General features: G+C 41.1%; 1 protein-coding gene across 1 annotated transcript in view; it reads left to right on the top strand.

Moving 5' to 3' along the window:
* The first annotated feature begins 375 nt into the window (after window positions 1-375).
* The window catches only part of RNF150 (ring finger protein 150), a 143,268-nt gene continuing 123,030 nt past the window's right edge, over window positions 376-20,613 (top strand). The window contains exon 1 of the mRNA XM_084516864.1: window positions 376-413. Within this exon, the coding sequence (XP_084372990.1) occupies window positions 390-413 (24 nt within the window). The 5' untranslated portion in view covers window positions 376-389. The remainder of the gene's footprint in view (window positions 414-20,613) is intronic.

The following is a 20,613-nucleotide window of genomic DNA, read 5'->3' as shown; positions in this document are numbered from 1 at the left end:
TAAAGGCTGGCACATGATGATGAATTTTCTGCATATGTGATTCCAGGAGGCTTTGGGAGTGAAGAAGAGGAGGGAGATACCTGTTAGAAATAAACAGGAGCACCTGTGTGACAGAAATGGGAGAAGTGAAATAAAAATTCAAGGTCTGGCTGGATGACTAATGACAGGAATTTCTGCCTCGGTGCTGGAGGCTTGTAAGATGGAAGTGACAGAGGAAAATGAAGGATGTGAATGTTTTAATTGGTCACAGGATATGAGATTAATTCACCTAGCTTCAGCTGTCTAATGATGAGCTCGCCAGTCTGAACTTGTTGCCCAGGCTCTCCCACTAATCGGCAGAAAAAGATGGGCACCAGAAGGAGGTCAGTCATTTCTCTAAGGATGGGACGATGGCTCTGTTCAGACAGCTAAAGGTAGGGCCTGTGAAACCTGTCCAGGGTGCCTACTGGCTGCTGGTGCCAAAGGAAGTGAGGTCCTAGGGTGTGGTGAAGGTGGTGTTTCCAACAGACCTAGGGAAGAGTTAGTGGTATTAAAAATGTCTTACAAGACATTACCTATAATCTCTAGTACTGTTATGTACCATTGTTCAGCCCTGATCTAAAATGGAGATAAGATAAAAGATGTGTTGCACTGTTGGATGCTGAAGCAGAGAAGAAAGAGGGACTCAAGTTTCTGTAGGCCTCCCGTAAGTCCCACTGTGTGTGTGTACTAGCTAATATACATTTATCCTCTGTTGAGAAAAAGAATTCATATGGACAAGTGGAAGGAAACTTTGCCAAGGTGATCAAGCAGTTAAGAAGCATGTCACATGGGAGGAGGCTAAAATAATGTCCTGTACCTTGCAAAATGCAAGGTCAAAATGGGGTAGGGTGGCTTGTAATCAATCAGTCAATGCCCCAAGTAAGGGGGAGGGAGCAAAAAGACTGTTCTGTCACGAGAACAAATGGGTATGAAACTTTACAGCCTGGGACCACACGGTACAAGAGACAGAACAACAATGGGAGAGTGTCAAAATTCAAGGACTGTAGAGTGTGATGTATGAAGACATTGGAGGTTGTTTAATCTGGGGAAGGGAAGGCTGCAAATATCTAACTGCTGTCTTCAAGGACCTAGGAGAATTTGTAGATAAGACAGACTCTTCTCAAGGGTAAGCTGTGAGAGCACAAGAGGCAATGGTCACAAGCTGCAGCATGGGAAGTTATAACTGGTGTATGGAAAAAATTGCTCAGAGTGATGGTGGTTAAGCATTGGAAAACCTGTGTTGTAGCCTCACATCTTGATGACAAGAAACTCTCTTCTCATTTAGAATGGATGTTATTAGAATAATAGAAGAAATGAGATTGGAAAGGACCTCTGGAGGTCACCCACTCAACTCTCCTGCTGAAAATTTCCACATCAAATAAGGTTGGCCAGGCCTTGTCTTGCTGAGCCTTAAACATTGTTAAGGGTGGAGATTGCACAACCGCTTCAGGCAGCCTTTTCCCAGGCTTAACAATTCTCCTTGCAAGGACCCAGTGTCCACTGAATAGGAGGATCCTGCTGACTTCAAAGGCAGTTTGGCTATGGCCTAGATGAGGCAGAGTATTTTTTTTGCCATTTGTTGCCATACTTCTGAAAAACTGGTGGTAAAAAAAAAAAAAAATAAAATAAAAATCTGCATTTCAGCTGTTCCACGTTTTCCCTCAGTTATCAGGCTGCATGGCATTCTCCCCTCTTGTGTCACTTCCTACCAGATAGCAATCTTTCTCCTTTAATTGTGCCTTTTCCTCGTTCAGCAGCATTCAGTTGTAGAAAACTTATGCAAATACGAACTGAATAGTTTTGCTGTCTAATTATAGCTCCATTTAGATGAGTCTAATATCAGTGGTACTGAGCACTGGCTGAATTAAATACTGAATATATTCAGCTAATGAAAACTGAAGGACTGATTGTTCACTTTATGGTATACAATGCAGGGGGTTTAGCTGTTGATCTATGGGATTGAAAGAGACGCTTTGCATCACCAGTTCCCTTCCCTGATATTATAGGGAGCTCCCATGATTTCTTTCATAAACTTAACCAGGGCCTTTCTTATTTTTCCTGACTGTGTTTTTGAAAAACATTATGGATAAAGAACAGAATTGCACCCAGTGTTTTTAACAGCATTGTGCACCAATTCATCATAAAGCCTGTTTGAGGGAGCATAAGGGGGAATTGAAGGGTTTGTCTCAAGTATTTTGCTGTATTTATGTATTATTGAAAGCACTGCTGGAAAATGACAACAATGATGTACCTGAGGTAAAACTACAGAAGGACTACAAAGAAAAACAAGCAGTTTCTGAAAATAACATCCTGGATTGGCATCCAGTTTCTTTACCAATTTCTCCTAGGTTATTGCCCTCTTTGACAAAAGGAAATTCCCTCTAAGTCATTGTGCCTGTGCATTCCTTGCACTGAGTGCAGTGGAAGTATCATCAGGGTGTCTGAGGGGTGGTTGTCTTATTATCCCTCTTGCGGCCAGCCTGGGAATCTGGGCAAGTATCAAATGATGATGCCATCTTCAGCAGAGATGTGGTTCTGTGTTTTATGTGAAGTTAAATATTTGTCTACAAGGAACGGGGCCTCCAGGCTGAGTTTGCTGTTTGCCTGATGACAAGTGAGTGAAGTTAGATAGCAATAACTTTTGGTCACTGCCAGCTTCTCTTGGGCTGACACACTCCAGGTTGAAGACCTTCCAGGCATGCCACAAAAGCTAGTTGTGTAACAGATTTGGGCCGGAGGACGGATGAGTTGCCCCTGGCAGTCAGTATGTTTCTAGACCACTCCCATTTGTATCATTAGCTGGCTGAAGTAAAATGTTCTTTCTGTTTGGTGGGGTTGGATTTTTGTTTGGTTGTTTTGTTTTTTCAAGTGGCTGCTTGGTGAAATTTATTTGTATGGTGGTATTTTTGTCACTGGTCAGTTCACTTTAAGTCTAATTAGTTTCAGAGAACTCAGACCGTTTAAGTGAGCACACCTTTTTTCCAATGTTAAATCCAGCTAAAACAGCCTAGAATAAATTGGAGCACTGGCCTAGAAAGGAAAGGCTTCACAGCCCATTACCAATCCCCTGAGCCCTCTCATCCCTCTGACTATCAAGTAATGTTTGTTTAATGCAAAATTTCTATACAAACCAAAACAGAATAAAAATCAAAAAGCAGAAGAGCAGCTCCTTGGCGCTGAGACGTTAAAATGTGAAGGTAGTGAAAATGAGATCTTCTTTCAGAAGTGCATTAGTGACCTTAGGGAATCCTCAGCAGGGAAATGCCACAGTGGTGAGAAAAGGCTGGGCTAAGAGAAGGAGGTGGGTGAGCGCGTTCGGCAGCGTGGACTGGAGCCGCTGGGGAGTTTTGCTTTCAGCTGCAAGGAAGAGGAGGCCCTTGTGGAAGCCCTTGAGGATTTCTAAAATAAGTGTTGTGGGCCAGGCTGTCGCTGTGCATGTTACTGAGTGTGTCCGGGCAGGAGTGTGGCAGTGTGTGAGTTCCTGAGGATCGCTATGCATAAGTAAGCACGTCATTTTGTGATCTGCTGAGGATCTCTACGCATGAGTGACTGTTTCTGTGCCTCAATATGAATAAATAACATCCAGAGCCTCCAGTCATTCTAAAAAGGTTTAATCAAGGCTATCAAATAACTGGATTATCAAAAAAACATAGCTCGCTTAATTTATTCATGAGACGTCAGGGACTGAAGTAAATTCAGTGTCCCAACAGCTTCTCACAGGTCTTTTAAAGTTCCCAGGAAAATCAAAGAGACTCCTAATTAAGATCCTTAAAAAAAAAAAAAAAAAAAAAAAAGGATCAGCTGTGTGAAAGGTAGAAATGATGCACTCAGAGTCCTGAACACACAACCCCTATTGTGGGAGCTCTGAAGCTCAGCAAGTGTCTCTGTGGCCACTGGTGGACTTGTCTAGCTTCGCACTGCATCGAGTGGTGGCTGTAACATTCAGCCACTGCTGGGGTGGGGATTGGAGGTGCTTGGCAATGAGGACAGTACGTGTAAGGTAGGAGTGACAGCCTGCAAATATTTGCTGAAGGCACTGGGAGAATGCAAGGGAGAGAGTTCACTCGTTGAGCATGTGTTAATGTTGCGCTCCACCTAGCTGCGTTTTCATGCAGCCCTGCCGAGTCTGGCATTTCCAGCGAGATGCTCCCAGGGTCTGCCCCTGCATCCTAACGGGACCCAGGGGTTCATCTGTGTCACTGTCTGCCCACGTGCAGGTCTGTCCTTTCTTCTCCTTCTCTTGGATGTGATCACTCCCACCTGCCAAGGTCTGGCCTGAAGGGGGTCCTGAAAGTTAAAGAAATGATAAATTCTTTCTTTTTGGTAACCTCGATCTGCCATTACATCAGACTTCCTTGGATTCAACTTCACCGGTTGCTTTTCAGCCTGGTGCTGATCTCATCCACGCACTTGAGGGCTGGCAGATGGCACTGTTTGCATCAGAGGTGAAGCTGATGTAAAGTTTGGAGTCATTTTCTTATTGTTTGTATTTTATCCTTGCTGTGTAGCCATGGAGAGGCTTACAGGGAACTCTATGTAGCACAGCCCATCTAAGAACAAAGCAGTTACTGAAAGCTAGTCAAATACTATCAGGAAAGAGTTTGCTGCCCTATCTCTGTCGTGCAGCTCTCTCTCTTGTGGAGCAGCTGCAGCTAACAAATAGCACGTGGGAATACTACAGGCATCTTTGGAAAATAAGGGTGCAGAGATATATGCAGATAAACATGAAATACAATTACCCAGCTTGGAAATGGGTTGCAACACTTTTTTTTCCCTTTCATTTTGGGAATTTTACAGAAACAGGCCTTCCACTTCCATCCTCTGACAGAAGATGTCACCTCCTATAGCCTAATGCGCATCAGCAGCACTCAAAAGCTTTTACTTATTATTGACTGAAAGATACCATCCTTGCTGCCTGCTGACTGATGTGGCTGTGAGGTTTTCCCTAGCTGAGGCTCGTTGGCAGTTGACTGATGAGCAAAACCTCTCAGCCAGCCCAGGGGTGTCATCGGGGGGTGTCCCTGCTGTGGCTGGCACCCAGGAGTCCTTCCTCCTGCAGGGCCTCCTCTGGCTAGGCAGCTGCTTGAGCTTGTGGAGCCTATGCCATGCTGTTGGCTGGCATCCCAGCCTCTGTCCTGAGCTCGTGGGACTTGGACATGAGCTCAGTCTCTGCTTCTGGCCGTGGGTCCAAGGCCATGTAACCTTGCTCCAGCCCTTGGCCGGAACGAGTGGGCAAGGTTGCTTGCACGGCCTAAGGGTGGCACTCCCATCTCCTCTCAGCCCACAGAGTTGCAGCATTGCAGTGGCCCTGGAAATCACCAGTCACTTGTTGGTCTTTGAAACTTGTCTATTTTCTGCATTTCCAGCTCTTAGCTGTGTTTGCCTTGCAGCTTTTCATGCCTTCCATGCTGATCTCAGAGATGAGTCCTGCAACCAGGAGAAAAAGTAAAATTGAAATTCTTCCTATGCAAGATATTCCAGTTGCTGAATATGTCCTATTATTATTTGTTTGCTTGGAAGCAGTAACTCGTTCAACAAAACTGAGCAAAAGCAGCTCTGTGGGCGAGAGAGAAGGAAGGCCACAGAATATGGTGGGTGTGGAGGTGCTTCCCTAAGGAGGAACTGTGTGAGAGAAGAGGGCGAGGTGTGCAGTCTCCTGTCATCTCGAGCAAACAAACTTGGCCTCATATCATGAAGTGAATGATAATGAACTTTGAACTACCTACAAGGGCCTGGATTCACCACTGATTGCAGAGCTGTGTGGGAGCCATCTGGGCTTAAAATAATTGATTCAGCAGAGTTAAGAAAGCTAGTGTAGCTTTGTAATACTCGAGCATTAATTAACAAGATCTGTGATATGTATATTACTTAGCAGACAGTGTTCAGCTGATGGAAGTGAAAGATATGAAACTTTATGTTAAAGCTAATATTACATATAAGAATTGAGAGCATTTTGCCTGCTCAAGGTATGTTGAAGTTTTCATGTAAAATACAGTTCAGATGTAAACAATTGGAGCTGGTTTTGTTACACTACAAGGAGTAGCTCTAAAAAGTTAGAAAATTATAGATGCTATACTTTTTTTTCTTAATATAACAAAAATGTATTTCATTAGGTCTAGTAATGTAGGCAGAATATTCAGAGTACTTGAACGTTAGACTATGAATCACAGTGTGAAAAAATAGCAGACACTAAATGAGGAGAAAGTCATCTGTTTGATAGAGCTACTCATTGCACTGCTGATTTCAAATTAAATCCACAATACTGTACTTTTCTCATATATTGCATAAAATTATTCAGAATATCTAACACATTTTGCCTGCATTGCAACTTAAATGTATATCAGCTGTACATTTATTTCTCCAACATAATTCTTTTTCAGTTTGAATCTCTATTTCTCAAATGTTAGTTGAGAGCAATGCCAGATAGAAAAATTATGGGCTATTATGGATAAAATCAGAAATAAATATTAATTTGGGAATTCTTTATTTAAAAATAATCTTAACGTACAACGACAAATGCACTCTATACTTAGAAACTTTGCATGTAGAAATATATCCATGAAACTAATGAAGTAGCTTTCTTCACTTTCAGGGCATCTGTGCTGCAAGCTTTTAGTATTTCAATAAACTGTAAATTTTCCTAGCTGCTCATGAGAGTAGCATGACACTGGTGCTAATTGAATGGTACTGGATTCTTAGCTTTGATCTGTGATGAGGTTTCCATGGTGATATCACCAGATGAGACTATGGCCACTACAATAATTTCTTTGTGCTGATGTGATTCTGATTTGCCTACCTAGCCGAGGATAAAATCTCAGCTTTACTGAAAATGAATGGGATCTTGATTTTTGGTTTCAGTGAATTTGATGTTGTCTCTATCATGACTGGATTTGGAAACATGCTAGGGAGCCATGTAGGTCCCAGATGGACTTTGCTGACATTCAGACCCATTCCCAGACTTCCCATGTCTCCACAATAAATAAGTTATGCAAGCCATAACTCAGACGCTTAATCCATGCCTATTTGATTTCATTGCATAGGAGCCCTTAGAATGGAGTTGGACCCTGCTGCGTGAGGGATCATAACAGTGTGGAAGATGGTTCCCTTTAAAAGAGCTTGCAGCTGGATACATGTGACCTTGTGAGGAGTGGGAAAGAATGCGGTAAGAACTGGCAGTGGCCAAAGCATATTGGTTGCCTTTCTACATCAAGTTGGATATTTTGCAATTTCAGTAACTGCCATTGGGTTTAAGGAGGCTTTTGAGTGAAAACAAAGTGATACGCTCTGCTGCATGAAGCAGGTGGAAAAAAGCGTGTCAGTGATTTTTGGTGACTGAGTGGGCAGCACAGGCTGGCAGCATGGGCAGAAGGGTGGCAAGGTGGCTGAGGATGCTGCAGTGGCAAACCTGAGATGCCCCTCAAGGAGAAGTTGTTAGCGATGATTTGGTGTAACCAGGAAGGGAGACCTGGCAGAGGGATATAAGAAAAAAGGGGAGAAAGGGACAAGATAAGATGATGATCCTTCTTATCACAGTACTCTAAACTGACCTAAATGTGGCAATATTGCATTTGCCAGAATAAGACAAAAGGAAGCTCCTGTAAAGACATGAGATGGGCAAGGTTCCTGTTATGACATGAGGTGTGTGCCTACATAAGAATTTTTAGGTGCAGGTGTGGGTAAGAAAGTCTATAATTTTCAAAATGTTATGCAAAATGCAATTGGCAAGATTCAGATGTAATCAGGGTAAGATAATCTGTGCAGGGTTCTGATTATAAAATGGTTTTCAAACTTTTCTACATCCTTATGCTAGTGGCACAGCTTTGTATCAGATTACAAAGTAGAGAGAGAAACACTTCTGTAATATTTTAACTTTTTTTTTAATTATTATTATTGGTATTGTTTGTTTTTAAGTTGAGAATGGGACAAAGGACAGTGGTCAAAAGGTCTTAAGTGTGTGTGCTGTGATCTTACCATCTTTTCTTATTGAAAAAAAAAAAGACGACAAAATAATCTCAGTTTTGTGTTCAGCTCTTTGACTTGTTTAAGTATCGAGTAAATCAAATGCACGTGTAGAAACAATGTTTTTCACCCTGGACTGCTCAAAAACTGTTCTCATGGAGCAACGATGACCTCTTGTGGTCGCATGGTTAAGCTTCACATTTGTCCTACATATGAAAGAGTTCGAATTTTTACTGAATTTGTGCAACCCCAAAATTGTGACACTGTGCTAGTCTACAGAAAAGTGCCATATTTTCACTGTCTCTGCCGGCTGAAGTACAGGGACTAAACATTCTGCATTAGTTGGTTGATGAAAAATGTATTTCTAAAATACTCTCTTGTAAATAATCTAATTCACACTGGCTAGCATTTTTAACAAAACTGCATGGTTAGAATGTTCCCTTAGGGTTACCAAATCCTCTTTAATCATATAAAAAGCTTGTAGTTTTTAAGTTGAAATTGTGTTCAACTGAAAGTCTGAAAGTTAAGAAAAATATTTTGACTGACTTGAATTGTGGTTTAAATTCTCAGTGGGTTTCAGGAAGGAAACGTTTGTATAGTATCAAAATCATAACTAGAATTCCTTTCTGCCTCTGCTAGGCAGAAAAATTCTAATCTCAAAAATTTTTAATCTCAGTGTGTCAGTAAAGAAGCACATCTAAGCCTCTCAATATTCTTGGGAAGAAACTCTTGGTTAGAAGCATACATCCAGACTTCATTACCATGAGATGTCACTGTAACTGTGGGTATTGCAAAACTCAGAGACTGGACTGTGAGGTATATCAAGGCACCTCTTTCTGGTGGCTGATGCTAGCACAAAGCAAAAGTCTTGGCCTTCAATATTTAAGCCTTTCCTTATGCAAGGCAGTATAATATAAGCAGGAAGCAACAAGGAAAGGAAAAGACACCTCACACTGGCTTATCGTAGGACTTTTTGTATCTTCCAGTGCGTTACCATTCACAAGTGGGATGCTATTCCACATGGACTGTATGGCTGCTAAAATACATCCATTTCCAAGGTCCCATAAGTAAATCACTAGGTTGCGTATCAGAAAAAAATGAACAGATTGAACTATCTATGGCATTGCAGCACACCATATGTTTATCGTCCACTTACCCTCATGGCTGTATCTCCATGTCTAGTGGGCACAATATTCTAGCATTACCCAACCTGCTGTCCAAGGCTAATTAAGGTGCACAGGACACCAGAAGGTCTGCAAGGAAAAATGACTTTGTAAACAACTGCACATGCACATTACTACACAATAAACCAGGTATGAAGCAGTGGCTACATGAAAGCGTGGTCATTGTCTATTCCTAATCTATGTCAAGGCCAGGCACTTGTCCATTGTCCTGACTTTCAGGTGCTCAACAGACATTGAGCACAAATGATGGGATTTCCTTTCTTGTTTTTTCTTTTTTCTTTTTCCTCCCCAGGGGTCAGTAGCCCTCCAGTTCAGAAAGGCAGAGAAATGCTGTTCTGTGGTTAGTTCTTGTAGGCTCCCAGCTTACTTTAAAACATTGTGAGCAAACAAATATTGGTCAGATCTCTGGGGCCAGGTAAAGCAGCCTGAAACAACTTATGTGAACAGTCAGTTCTTCAGGGGGCTGACCCACAGCCACGGATTAACTCTGAGGATGTCTAGCAAATGCTTCCTTGTACAGAGGGATTGGCTAGCTACCAGGTACCACATAACTGCCCTAAAAGCATTACATATATTTACAGAGGAAGTGGAGCATTTTCATGTTGTTAGATTTTTCTTATGCTTTAAAAAATAGAGAGGATATAAAGGTGATTCCTGCTCAAAGAGAGGACACTCATCCAGATGACCTTTTAGTAACACAAAAACTGCCAAATGAACCTCCTGATCCTAAGAGATTGGAATAAAAAGAAAATAAACAAACAAATGGTAGAACGATGGCAGAAAATTCACAAGTATAGCTACCTCTATGGAAAATTACACACAGATCACCAGGCATACAGTCTTCTACCACTCTTAAGAGTGTAAAGTAATTTTTCTTGGTCATGGACTTGCTTTGCTCCCTTTGCACCTGAGAGGTGAGGAGAGGCTGTGAGGTTTCTCCTGCCTCAGGCTGGAGAGAAGATCTCTGCTTTCTCTGAGGACTTTGGAGGTCCTAACAGATTGAAGGGTTGGGGGCTTCCTGACAAATCATTTCAGCCTCTTGTCTTTCAAAAACATGTCTAAAGGCTCATTTTCCAATAGCTGGTTTTCTATGACCTGGACTGTGAAAAGCTTGATGTCAGATAAGTACAACAGAATATTTCTCCTAGATGTCTCCAGACCATTCAGAAGCAAACATGCATTTGGGGAGAAAACTTGTTCTGTTTGATGCCTTATGTGTGTCAGACTCACAAACTGGTAGTTTTAGTCAATTACTAAACCAGACACTCTGTTTAGGACAAAAACGTTCAAGGTAAAGAAAACAGAATAAGGCTGTGCGTATGAAGAAACTAGGGTTCTTCTACAAAGGCATATTTTGCAGTTAGATGTTTTTGTCGTCTACAACCTCAGCAGAGCAGCCTTACCACCTATTGAAACATTTTGCTAATTTTTGTTGATAGATTGGATAGTAAGAGGCAAATGATTTGTAATTGAAGTAATATTTGCCTATGTCCATGGGGAGCTTTGGAGTCAACTAATGCGTACAAATCTACTTTGAAGACCAAAAAATATTTTTTAAAGTTTTAGAAGTATAATGGAGTAGAACTCCAATGCAAATTCGTGAAGTGCTAACAATTCGAAAAAAATGTTTTTATTTTTTAATGGCTTATAAAACATGGACCTAGGAATGATATTTAATATTAAAAACAATATTAACAATTCAAAAGGTTAACGATATCATTAGTGTTATAGAAAATCAGATTAGGTGATCATAATGGACCCTCTTACAGGAATCCTAATTAGACTTTGCAGTCTGCAACAAACACAAACAAACCCATACTGACTCCAGAAAAGCCTTTTACTCTCCCAAGACGATGTTATAACGAACCATTACATTGACTTGTGTGACAACAGAACTTTTAGTCTCTTTGCACAAAAAAGCTTTTAGACCAGATATTGACCAAGGCATATGCCAAATAAAGGTGCAATGTAATAAAGGGATTTGAGCAATTTGAGTTTAAATTGTGTCACACAACAGGCAGTATAATTTCAAACTGTTGTGCTCAATTTTATATTTTAAAAAAAAAAAAAGGAAAGAACTAGAACTTGATGAGCAAACTTCCTTGAACTACTTCTTTGCTAAAAGTACTTATAAATCATTCATCAGTTCTTACCCTACATGGACCACTTCTCTGTCATTCTAATTGTAGTGATAAACAGCCTATAAATGTATGAGATAAGAGAACATGATACAATGGCTAGGGCTATTATCTAAACTCTAAATGAAATGTCTGAACTATGAGTGTTGAATTCAGAACACTCAGTTTTTAAAGACCAGTCTTATAGGAGGAAACATATCTAAAGTACAAAGGGGATGAGAAGTGATAGCCCAAAATTAATAAAACCCACCTCAGCTCTATCAAATTTTAAATAACATCTATATGTACTTTTTCTTTAATTGTGTGTTCAAAGCATTCATGGGCTGCATCTCAATCTAAGTAAGGAATACACTTCCACTGAATTTAAAGAAAAACTAGGGAGAAAATGAGAAAAGATGGCAAATTTCCAGTCTTTCATCCTTTTCATGTGCTTGGCATCCTTAGGATTCAGCTCAATTTTCGTTCAAGTCAGTGACAAAAACATCATTTCAAGAAGGATTTATTATCTACATTTGAAAATGCTTCCTCTGAAGACTTCTAAGAACTTATTTACCTGCAGATTTGAGCAGCAAACGTTAATGGCATATGCAGGAACATAATAAAATATGCTAAGTATGACACAGCTACACAGCATTTCGGCCATAACCTGTAAAGATGAAAGTCTGGGCATACTGCATGTATAAAACTGTGACAGCACCATCTGGTGTCTTCCAGTATTACTTAGGCTGCTTTTGGGGGAGGAAAAGAGAAAAAAAAAAATTCTGACAACTTTTGAATTAAGTTTGGATATAGAGTCAGAAGTCCTGGATCATCTAATCCAAGCCCTGTTATTGTAGGCAATCATTTAATAATTCCCTCACGTTGGTTTATCATTCTGTCTTTAATACCACTGTTATAAGTTTAGTAATTAGTAAATAGAGTTGGTATAGGATTCGTATTTTGTAAAGGTAATTAGAATTTTTTTTTTTTTTGTGTGTGTGTGTGTGTGTATTCATTTATATATGATCAATTTACAGGCTGTTTTCTGCTGTGTTTAGCCCTCTGGATGTACTACCCATTAGCAGCTTTAGTCCCTTTGGTTTTCCCCTTGCTGTGAAGTCTTAAACTTTCTTCCAAAAACAATTTTTCATTCCCTTGCTCTCCCAGTCACCCTTTTATGTATCTTCTCCAACTGCAGTTCCTCTTAGGCAGGCCAGCACGGGTGACATCCGGCGGGCTTTTGAGAGGGCCGCGTGTGAGGAGATTTGTATCCCCGTCACTGCTCAGACTGTCTCCTAATGCATGTCAAGGCCTTTAAGGCATTTGAGGTTTTTTGTTTTGTTTTTTTTAATGGAGTCTTTGTGACATTGCTGTCCTAATGAACCAGTATCCCAACTACCGAGCTTCCAGTTAAGAGCAGAAATATGTAGTTTTAGTCTGTAAATTCATGACCTGGCATTACACATTATTGAATTTCATTGCATTTCTCTCTCAGTCTAATCAATATAATTATTCTGTATTCCATACATGACTTTCTCTCTATCGCCAATGGCACCTTATTTTATGTCATCAATGAATTTCATTAGCATTTTCCTGTTTTGTTTGCATGCACTGCAGCCATTAGTGATAGTATTAAAGATGATCAATCCCAGGACTCACTCTTGAAAAAACTCCATTAGTAACCCCACGTATCTTTTTCAGCACAGCATATTACTATCTTCGATTTAGCCGAATATCTATATTTGCTCTAAAAATCTTTTTCTTTTTCCCCTAGCAGCGACCTGTGTGGCATTGTGTAAATACTCTCTGTAAGTTCAGTAGCAAGGAGTCAGTTTGACCTCAGTGCCAGGAAAGCTCATGGAGCAGATCCTCCTGAGAGTCATCATGCAGCACTTGCAGGGCAAGCAGGCGATCAGGCCCAGTCAGCATGGCTTTATGAAAGGCAGGTCATGCCTGACGAACCTGATCTCCTTCTATGACAAAGTGACGCGCTGGGTGGACGAGGGAAAGGCTGTGGATGTGGTCTACCTTGACTTCAGCAAGGCTTTTGACACCGTCTCCCACAGCATTCTCCTCAAGAAACTGGCTGCTCTTGGCTTGGACTGGCGCACGCTTCGTTGGGTTAGAAACTGGCTGGATAGCCGGGCCCAAAGAGTCGTGGTGAATGGAGCCAAGTCCAGTTGGAGGCCAGTCACTAGTGGCGTCCCCCAGGGCTCGGTGCTGGGGCCGGTCCTCTTTAATATCTTCATCGATGATCTGGACGAGGGCATCGAGTGCACCCTCAGTAAGTTCGCAGATGACACCAAGTTAGGTGCGTGTGTCAATCTGCTTGAGGGTAGGAAAGCTCTGCAGGAGGATCTGGATAGGCTGCACCGATGGGCTGAGGTCAACTGCATGAAGTTCAACAAGGCCAAGTGCCGGGTCCTGCACCTGGGGCGCAATAACCCCAAGCAGAGCTACAGGCTGGGAGATGAGTGGTTGGAGAGCTGCCAGGCAGAGAAGGACCTGGGAGTGATGGTGGATAGTCGGCTGGATATGAGCCAGCAGTGTGCTCAGGTGGCCAAGAAGGCAAGCAGCATCCTGGCTTGTATCAGGAACAGTGTGACCAGCAGGGCTAGGGAGGTGATCGTCCCCCTGTACTCAGCTCTGGTGAGGCCGCACCTCGAGTACTGTGTTCAGTTTTGGGCCCCTCGCTACAAGAAGGACATGGAGGTGCTTGAGCGGGTGCAGAGAAGGGCGACGAAGCTGGTGAGGGGCCTGGAGAACAAGTCCTACGAGGAGCGGCTGAGGGAGCTGGGCTTGTTCAGCCTGGAGAAGAGGAGGCTCAGGGGCGACCTTATCGCTCTCTATGGGTACCTCAAGGGAGGCTGTAGCGAGGTGGGGGTTGGTCTGTTCTCCCACGTGCCTGGTGACAGGACGAGGGGGAATGGGCTTAAGTTGAGCCAGGGGAGTTTTAGGTTAGATGTTAGGAAGAACTTCTTCACTGAAAGGGTTGTGAGGCACTGGAACAGGCTGCCCAGGGAAGTGGTGGAGTCACCATCCCTGGAAGTCTTTAAAAGACGTTTAGATGTAGAGCTTAGGGAAATGGTTTAGTGGGGACTGTTAGCATTAGGTCAGAGGTTGGACTCGATGACCTTGAGGTCTCTTCCAACCTAGAAAATTCTGTGATTCTGTGAGTATCCGTGTGGAAACATGTCCAATTAATCCAGGTATGTGCCACCTCACTTTCAAGTGAGATTGGGAATCTCTGCATATGTCTGAACTGAGACATAAACTTTCCCACAGTTATCCTGGGTATATTATTCTTCATTATTCCATTCAGAGGTTTGTAGGTGGGAGTCTTAACAAACAGTAACTACTCGGTGTCGCTGGGTATGCTCAACTTTTGGTCTAAGTGTGCTAACTTCATCGAAATGTAAAACTAAAAGGAGTGTCACTTGTACGATCTTGCGATCTCTGAGTCATACCTAGGATGTGCACATGTAGCCTGTCCCCTCAGTGCTGGCAATTAAAAGCTTCATTTCAGCAAAGGTAGAAGAATTTTAGAAGTGTCCTTTCAAAAGCTGGGCCTCTTACTAGAAAAATCTTTCACAGTCGCTATGCCACCCAGAGCTTGTGGTGTGGCACTGCTGAGATGAACATTGCATGCTGTAGGTCTGCACTCTCTTCTACTGTTGATTGCCAAAGGAGCAAGATGTCTGTGAGAATAACTTTGACTGTTTGTGTACATATTACTTCCTTTGCAGCACATTCACTGAAATGTTTGTCAGTTTCTAAAACATTGCTAAGCAGAAATCTGCTATTCATTGAAAAATGCCTTAATATTTAATATATGCTGTCCACAGTAGGCAAGATCAGTGTTTTCCTGCACAGAGACTGAACTGAGTATTTCTTTTAGTCATTAGAGGATGGCATATAGCTGGCAACTTGTACTTCCAAGATTTATCATTATACAATGCAAGTTATGAGCCACCTAATTAGCATTTAGCATGACTCTCTCTTTATTCAGATATTCAGAAGCACAGATAATCTCTAATCACACATTTCTATGCAACCTCTAGAGCAAATTCCACTCTTTTATGCAGTTTTGGCTAATATGTTTCCAGTTTGATTTTTTGGGAGGATTTTTTTGGAAAGAATCTGTATTATAAATTACACCTGCTTATAGGTTCTTTGCATTATTTCCCCTGGAAGATTATTAAAACACTAGGAACTGGCACCATTTTGGAGCCTGAATTTGTGTGTGTGAAGAAATTCTGCCTCTGCAGGACTGCATTTCATTCTCTGCACACCTGTCAGCACTAGAGCAGTTAGCACAGAGGCAGATAAAAACTTGATCCTTATCCCCAGACAAGCTAAAGGCTGCCTCCAGTCAACGTGGCTGACTATTCAAGAAAGAAGATGAAGGTACATAGATGTAATGCAGTCCCTGCCCATCTGCCTATGCTGAAGGTGGTAAGCTTAATAACAGTAGCATTTGAGAAGAAAAGGAGCAGTAGTATGAACACTTGAAATCAAGAGGTTTCTGGTGCAGTGCAGGAGTAACCAGCCAGTTGGGATGGCAGGCAATGCCAGCCCAGTGCTAACACCAGGGCTACTCTGCAAAGCAGAGGCTGGGTTATGTCAGTTCACTTTTTCTCTGAGTGATTCGCTGAAATGACTCCCTTTCAAGGAGAGCAAGGAAAATAACCTAGTAGATGAAGAAAGCTAACCTTCTGATATTTTCACATTGTAAAGGAAAAGACAGTATTTTGTCTGAGGGCTGAGTAAGCCTGTACATTAAATTAATGATAAACAAGAAAAATACTGAAAGTTAAGGGAGGTGAGTGAGCTATCATGGAAGAGAAAGAAATGGCACAAAAGAGACATGTTTCTTTCAAATGTTTTTATTTTTAAGAGGCTATAACTGAAGAAGAAACAGGCAGAATGGTGTTCATCAGCAGCAATCTCCTGGGTTCTTGTAGTTTACAAAAAATATCTATAACAAAAGCAGACGCTAAACAAATATGATAAGACACGGCAATTTTGCCTCTGGGACACAAGGAGCACCATCTCACTATGAAAACTTAATAAGGATCAAACAAGATAAGGCTCCCTTCAACACTTTTCATAATTTTTAAATGAAAATGTCACTTTCCCTATAAATTCTACTAAACCTTTCCTATAGCTGCAGTGAGTTTATCTGTCTGGAACACTTTTTTTTTTTTTCCCCTCTGGAGCTTTACTTTGAATATTTCTTTAGAGTATAAGAATGTTATGAAAAATATTAAATTGACCTAAGTAAATGAAACCAGAACTCCAGTAGCTAGTATAGTAATTCAAACGATTTTGCAGAAGAATGAAGGAGCATTCAAATCTAAGGCAGGATTCTGTGACAAGCAATATAGCTATTATATAGCGTATGAATAGGAAGATGGATGGAGTATTAACAGTGTCAATTAGGTCATGAAAAGATATATTGCTCAATTAACTCTCTTAATGAACAAATGTGTTGTTTTCTGTAATGCAAAGTATAGTATTAGCAGCAAATGGGTGAGGCGAAGGTATCACGTTACCCTTTGTGTGGCTTCCCAGTGTTAACATCTCTTCTGTGCTTCTCCAGCTGTAAGCAAGAATCAATTTCAGTTTCATAGCTAGGGAAGGAGAAAGGCCTCATTTTCCTGAGCACCTGTAGAGATCATGTTTCAGTCAACTCTTCCAGCTGTCCATCAGCATCAAAATGCCTTCAGGCTGCCTTGGAGTTAGCTCTAACCCCAAGTCTCTCTGAGCCCACACCTGTTGGGGTCCTACCCCTATGAGGTCTCACTATGCTTAATGCAGGGGGAACAGAGCTGCCAGCTGAAGCCTGATGGGACTTCCCACCTACCCTGCAGTGTCTGTTTTCTGTGGTTTTGCTTTTGCCTGCACAGAATCAACACAGAATTGCCAACATTTGGGTGCATCTAGGTCCTGTATTCAATAAGGCATCATATTTGCACACTCTGAATTGCTTGCTGAAGGTGCTTGCCACTAATGATAAAGGGAGCCAAAGCACCTGATTTAGGTGGCAGCACACCCTTAAAAATAGCTGGCAATGCTACCTCAGGTATAGCCCAGTCATTCTTCTGCATTAAGATGCTGAAATTCCAGGTAAATCCCTACTTCATCAGAATTTAGACAGCCTAACCTTACTTTAAACCTTCACTATTTTAACTCTTGACAATGATTGTCCAAACAGGCTGAGACAGAGGTCCACAAAACTCCATGGGATCCCCTAACAGAGGGGCAACAGCCTAATAGCCTGGAGGAGATTCCTCTCCTTTAACAGAAGCAATTTCTAGCCATTCCCTTTCAGACAGCTTGAAATTTTTGTGTGTAACAGACACAGTCTAGCACAATGTAAATGTAACAAGTTCTCTTTTAAACCAAAAAGAGATACAAACTAATGAATTTTATGTTGTGAAAGGGTAAATTAACAATGTATTTATTTTGGTACATAATAGAGGTAGTCATGTAGTGAATTTCAGTTTGTCATTTACTCATAATCGGCTGTTACCTAAATCCATCTTCTGTGTTCTGTATGTCATGAATCCAGAGTTCTCCTGGAAACAATCCTTTCTCTCTGCCCTTCTGCATACAATTGATACCCTTATATACATGTAAAGAAAGAATAGAAGTAACATTGCAAGAACTGTCCAGATTATTCACAGGAAACTGGAAGAACATCAGAGGAACCAAACAAGATAGAAAGTTATCTAACAGCACAGCAAATGTAATTCACTGTAACCAAAGCGTGGAAAGCATACAGAAAAGCAGCTGATCACACATTGCTAAATTCCAAATTAGTTGGGCCCATTCAGAGAGAAGGCTCAGGCAGAGGTGAGCTTAGTGTCAGTATCTCCGTCAAGGGGTGATTCCTTGAAGTCTCTACAAATCCTGAGTTTAAAAAAAAAAAAAAAAAAAAAAAAAAAAGTGTTACAGATCCTGTAAAATGTTCTTCAATAGTGCATAAACATAGAGATTGTGCTTTTCACTGTTATCCAGGCTAGGTGATGTGTGATCATGCTGGATGAGTGCCTTTTATGTGTCTGCAGAGACCGGGGGGGAACAAAAGTCTCAGGGTTTGGGTTTGTTTTGTTTTGTTTTTCTGAAGAAGAAGAGCATAGACTAGGGTAAGGTGGTGCCAAAAGTCATGGGGGACTAAGAGGAAACATGTTACGGCTGCTTGGATGTTTATCCAGAGTATGGTGTTCTTGTGCTGGGCCAGACAGGCTCTCTGAGGGAAGGGAAGAACCTCAGATGTTCCTATGAACAGAAACAAAAAATAGGGAAGGACCATCAGCAGCCATCTGTGTGACTGGAAATCAGAGGGTTAACCTAGTTAATTGTACTTTGGCTTTTGGCAACAAAAGTAATTAAATAGTCTGTTGTTTTGATTCATTTTAAAGTGAGAAGCAACCACTAGATTGTAGGTTCACTCTGAAAAATGTCATACTTGCACTTCAATGAAGTGTTCCTTCCAGGGGTACCTTTTGTGTTTGATTTGAACTTGTCTTTCAATTCCCAGGACAGTCTCGCTTCAGAGTTTTCTCCAATGGATAACCACCTTGATCAGCTACCTTGGCTACAAGTTACATTGTCTAGTTTAAAACTGGGGTTCTTGTTATGCCTTTACCCGTAGCTTAAAGAGCCTGTTAGTACCTGCTGTTATATCCCTGTGATGGTACTTCCATAATGTGATCATATTGCCTCTTTTCTTGAAAAGATGAATAGATTGGGCACCTGGAATCTCTCCCTGGAGAGGAATTATTTAAAATCATTTTTAGGTTTCCTTTCTTAACCTTCTCTGGTATTTCAATATCCTTTGAAAAATGCAGATACCAAGACTGGGCAGCTTCTAGAATCTGTCTCAGTGATGCTTCATGCAGAAAGAAAATTGCTTCTCTACTCCTACTTGTTACTCCTCTGGAACATCTGAGGATTGCTGCATCCTCTTCAGGCCCTTTCTTTCCTTTCCTTAGGAGTAAAGCACAATTCCTTCACGCACACGCCAGTTCTGCTCCCAAGAGAGTGGTGGTTTCATTCATATTTTTGTATTGAGTTAGTTCAACTAAGCTCATCTTACCTGGTTCTTTATGTGTTACGTATGTAATAAGAATGTCATGTGTTGTTACATAACACACCTTTCAAAAATTGTTATGACCATGGCTGTGTAACTTTACTAACCACACAGATATTTCCTCTCAAAAACATACATGTAAATCATGTTTTCTTAAAACAAACGAATACACACTGTCTGGCATCTACACAACTGATTTTTTTCTATCTTCTTTTCCTTGGGATTTGTTAACACTGGACTGACCAGTCTGTAACTAAGTGGCCACCATAATTTGGTTTTCTGGATCTTTTCAGGAAACTAAGCAGTCAATCTTTCAAGATTTTCCTGTTATGACAAGATTTACTTCAAGTAGTGTCGGAGAGCTGGGTATTTTCTCCACCCCCTGCCCACTCTTTTGGGATTCATGTGTACCGTTTTTCTGGGTTGGCTGGTTTTTGTATGTTCTTAGGAGTTGCTTCTTAATCTCTATTTTATGAGTCAATGATCTGAGAAATACATTCTCCTTTTCTTTCCAGATATAAAACTGAAATATTTATTACCCATTTATGCCTCTTCTGCCTTCTCTTCTAATAGTACTTCTTACTCTTCCAAATACACAAATGCTTTATTGCCCCTAGCCATGCCAGACATGGATTTTTCCCTGCTGGATTTTGCTGCCTTTATGAAATCTCAACACTTCTTAATTAATGTTGATTGCCCTCTACTTTCCTTTCTCAACATTAGTTTTACATGGTACGTTTTTCATCTTAATTGCTGACTTCTTCTCCAGGAATGGGCTTTCAAGCAAAATTGTCCTCTTGATTCCTGGTAGATTTGCAGCTTTTTGGTAACCCATTATACTTCCGTATACATTTCTCTGTTTTATTCCCATATTTGTAACTTTTGTAACTCTTCCTCAGAAAACCACTTTTTTTTTTTTTTTTTTTTTTTTTAAACTTTGGGGAAATAACCTATTCAAAGCAGCATGTGTGTAAAACATGGTTAAGTCTGTCGACCGAAGCCAGCTTAGATCAATGGCAGCTATGAACATGAACTGGAAATGGGAAAATATTGCCACTAGCGAGATACTTATGCATCTCATCTCAGCCAAAGAGTTTGCCATTTCTAGCACCACATTTTAAAAACAAGGTAGCTAAAATAGGCGATATGTGTTAATCTTGTGAGATGTCCTTCTGTTACTGAAGGTAGTTATGGAAAAGCAGAATTTTTGCTGCTTACTTGCACTAAGATGGAC

Source organism: Aythya ferina (genome assembly GCF_964211825.1).
Source record: "Aythya ferina genome assembly, chromosome: 4".
In the NCBI taxonomy this organism is placed as follows: Eukaryota; Metazoa; Chordata; class Aves; order Anseriformes; family Anatidae; genus Aythya; species Aythya ferina.
This window is presented reverse-complemented; position numbering and strand designations above follow the sequence as displayed.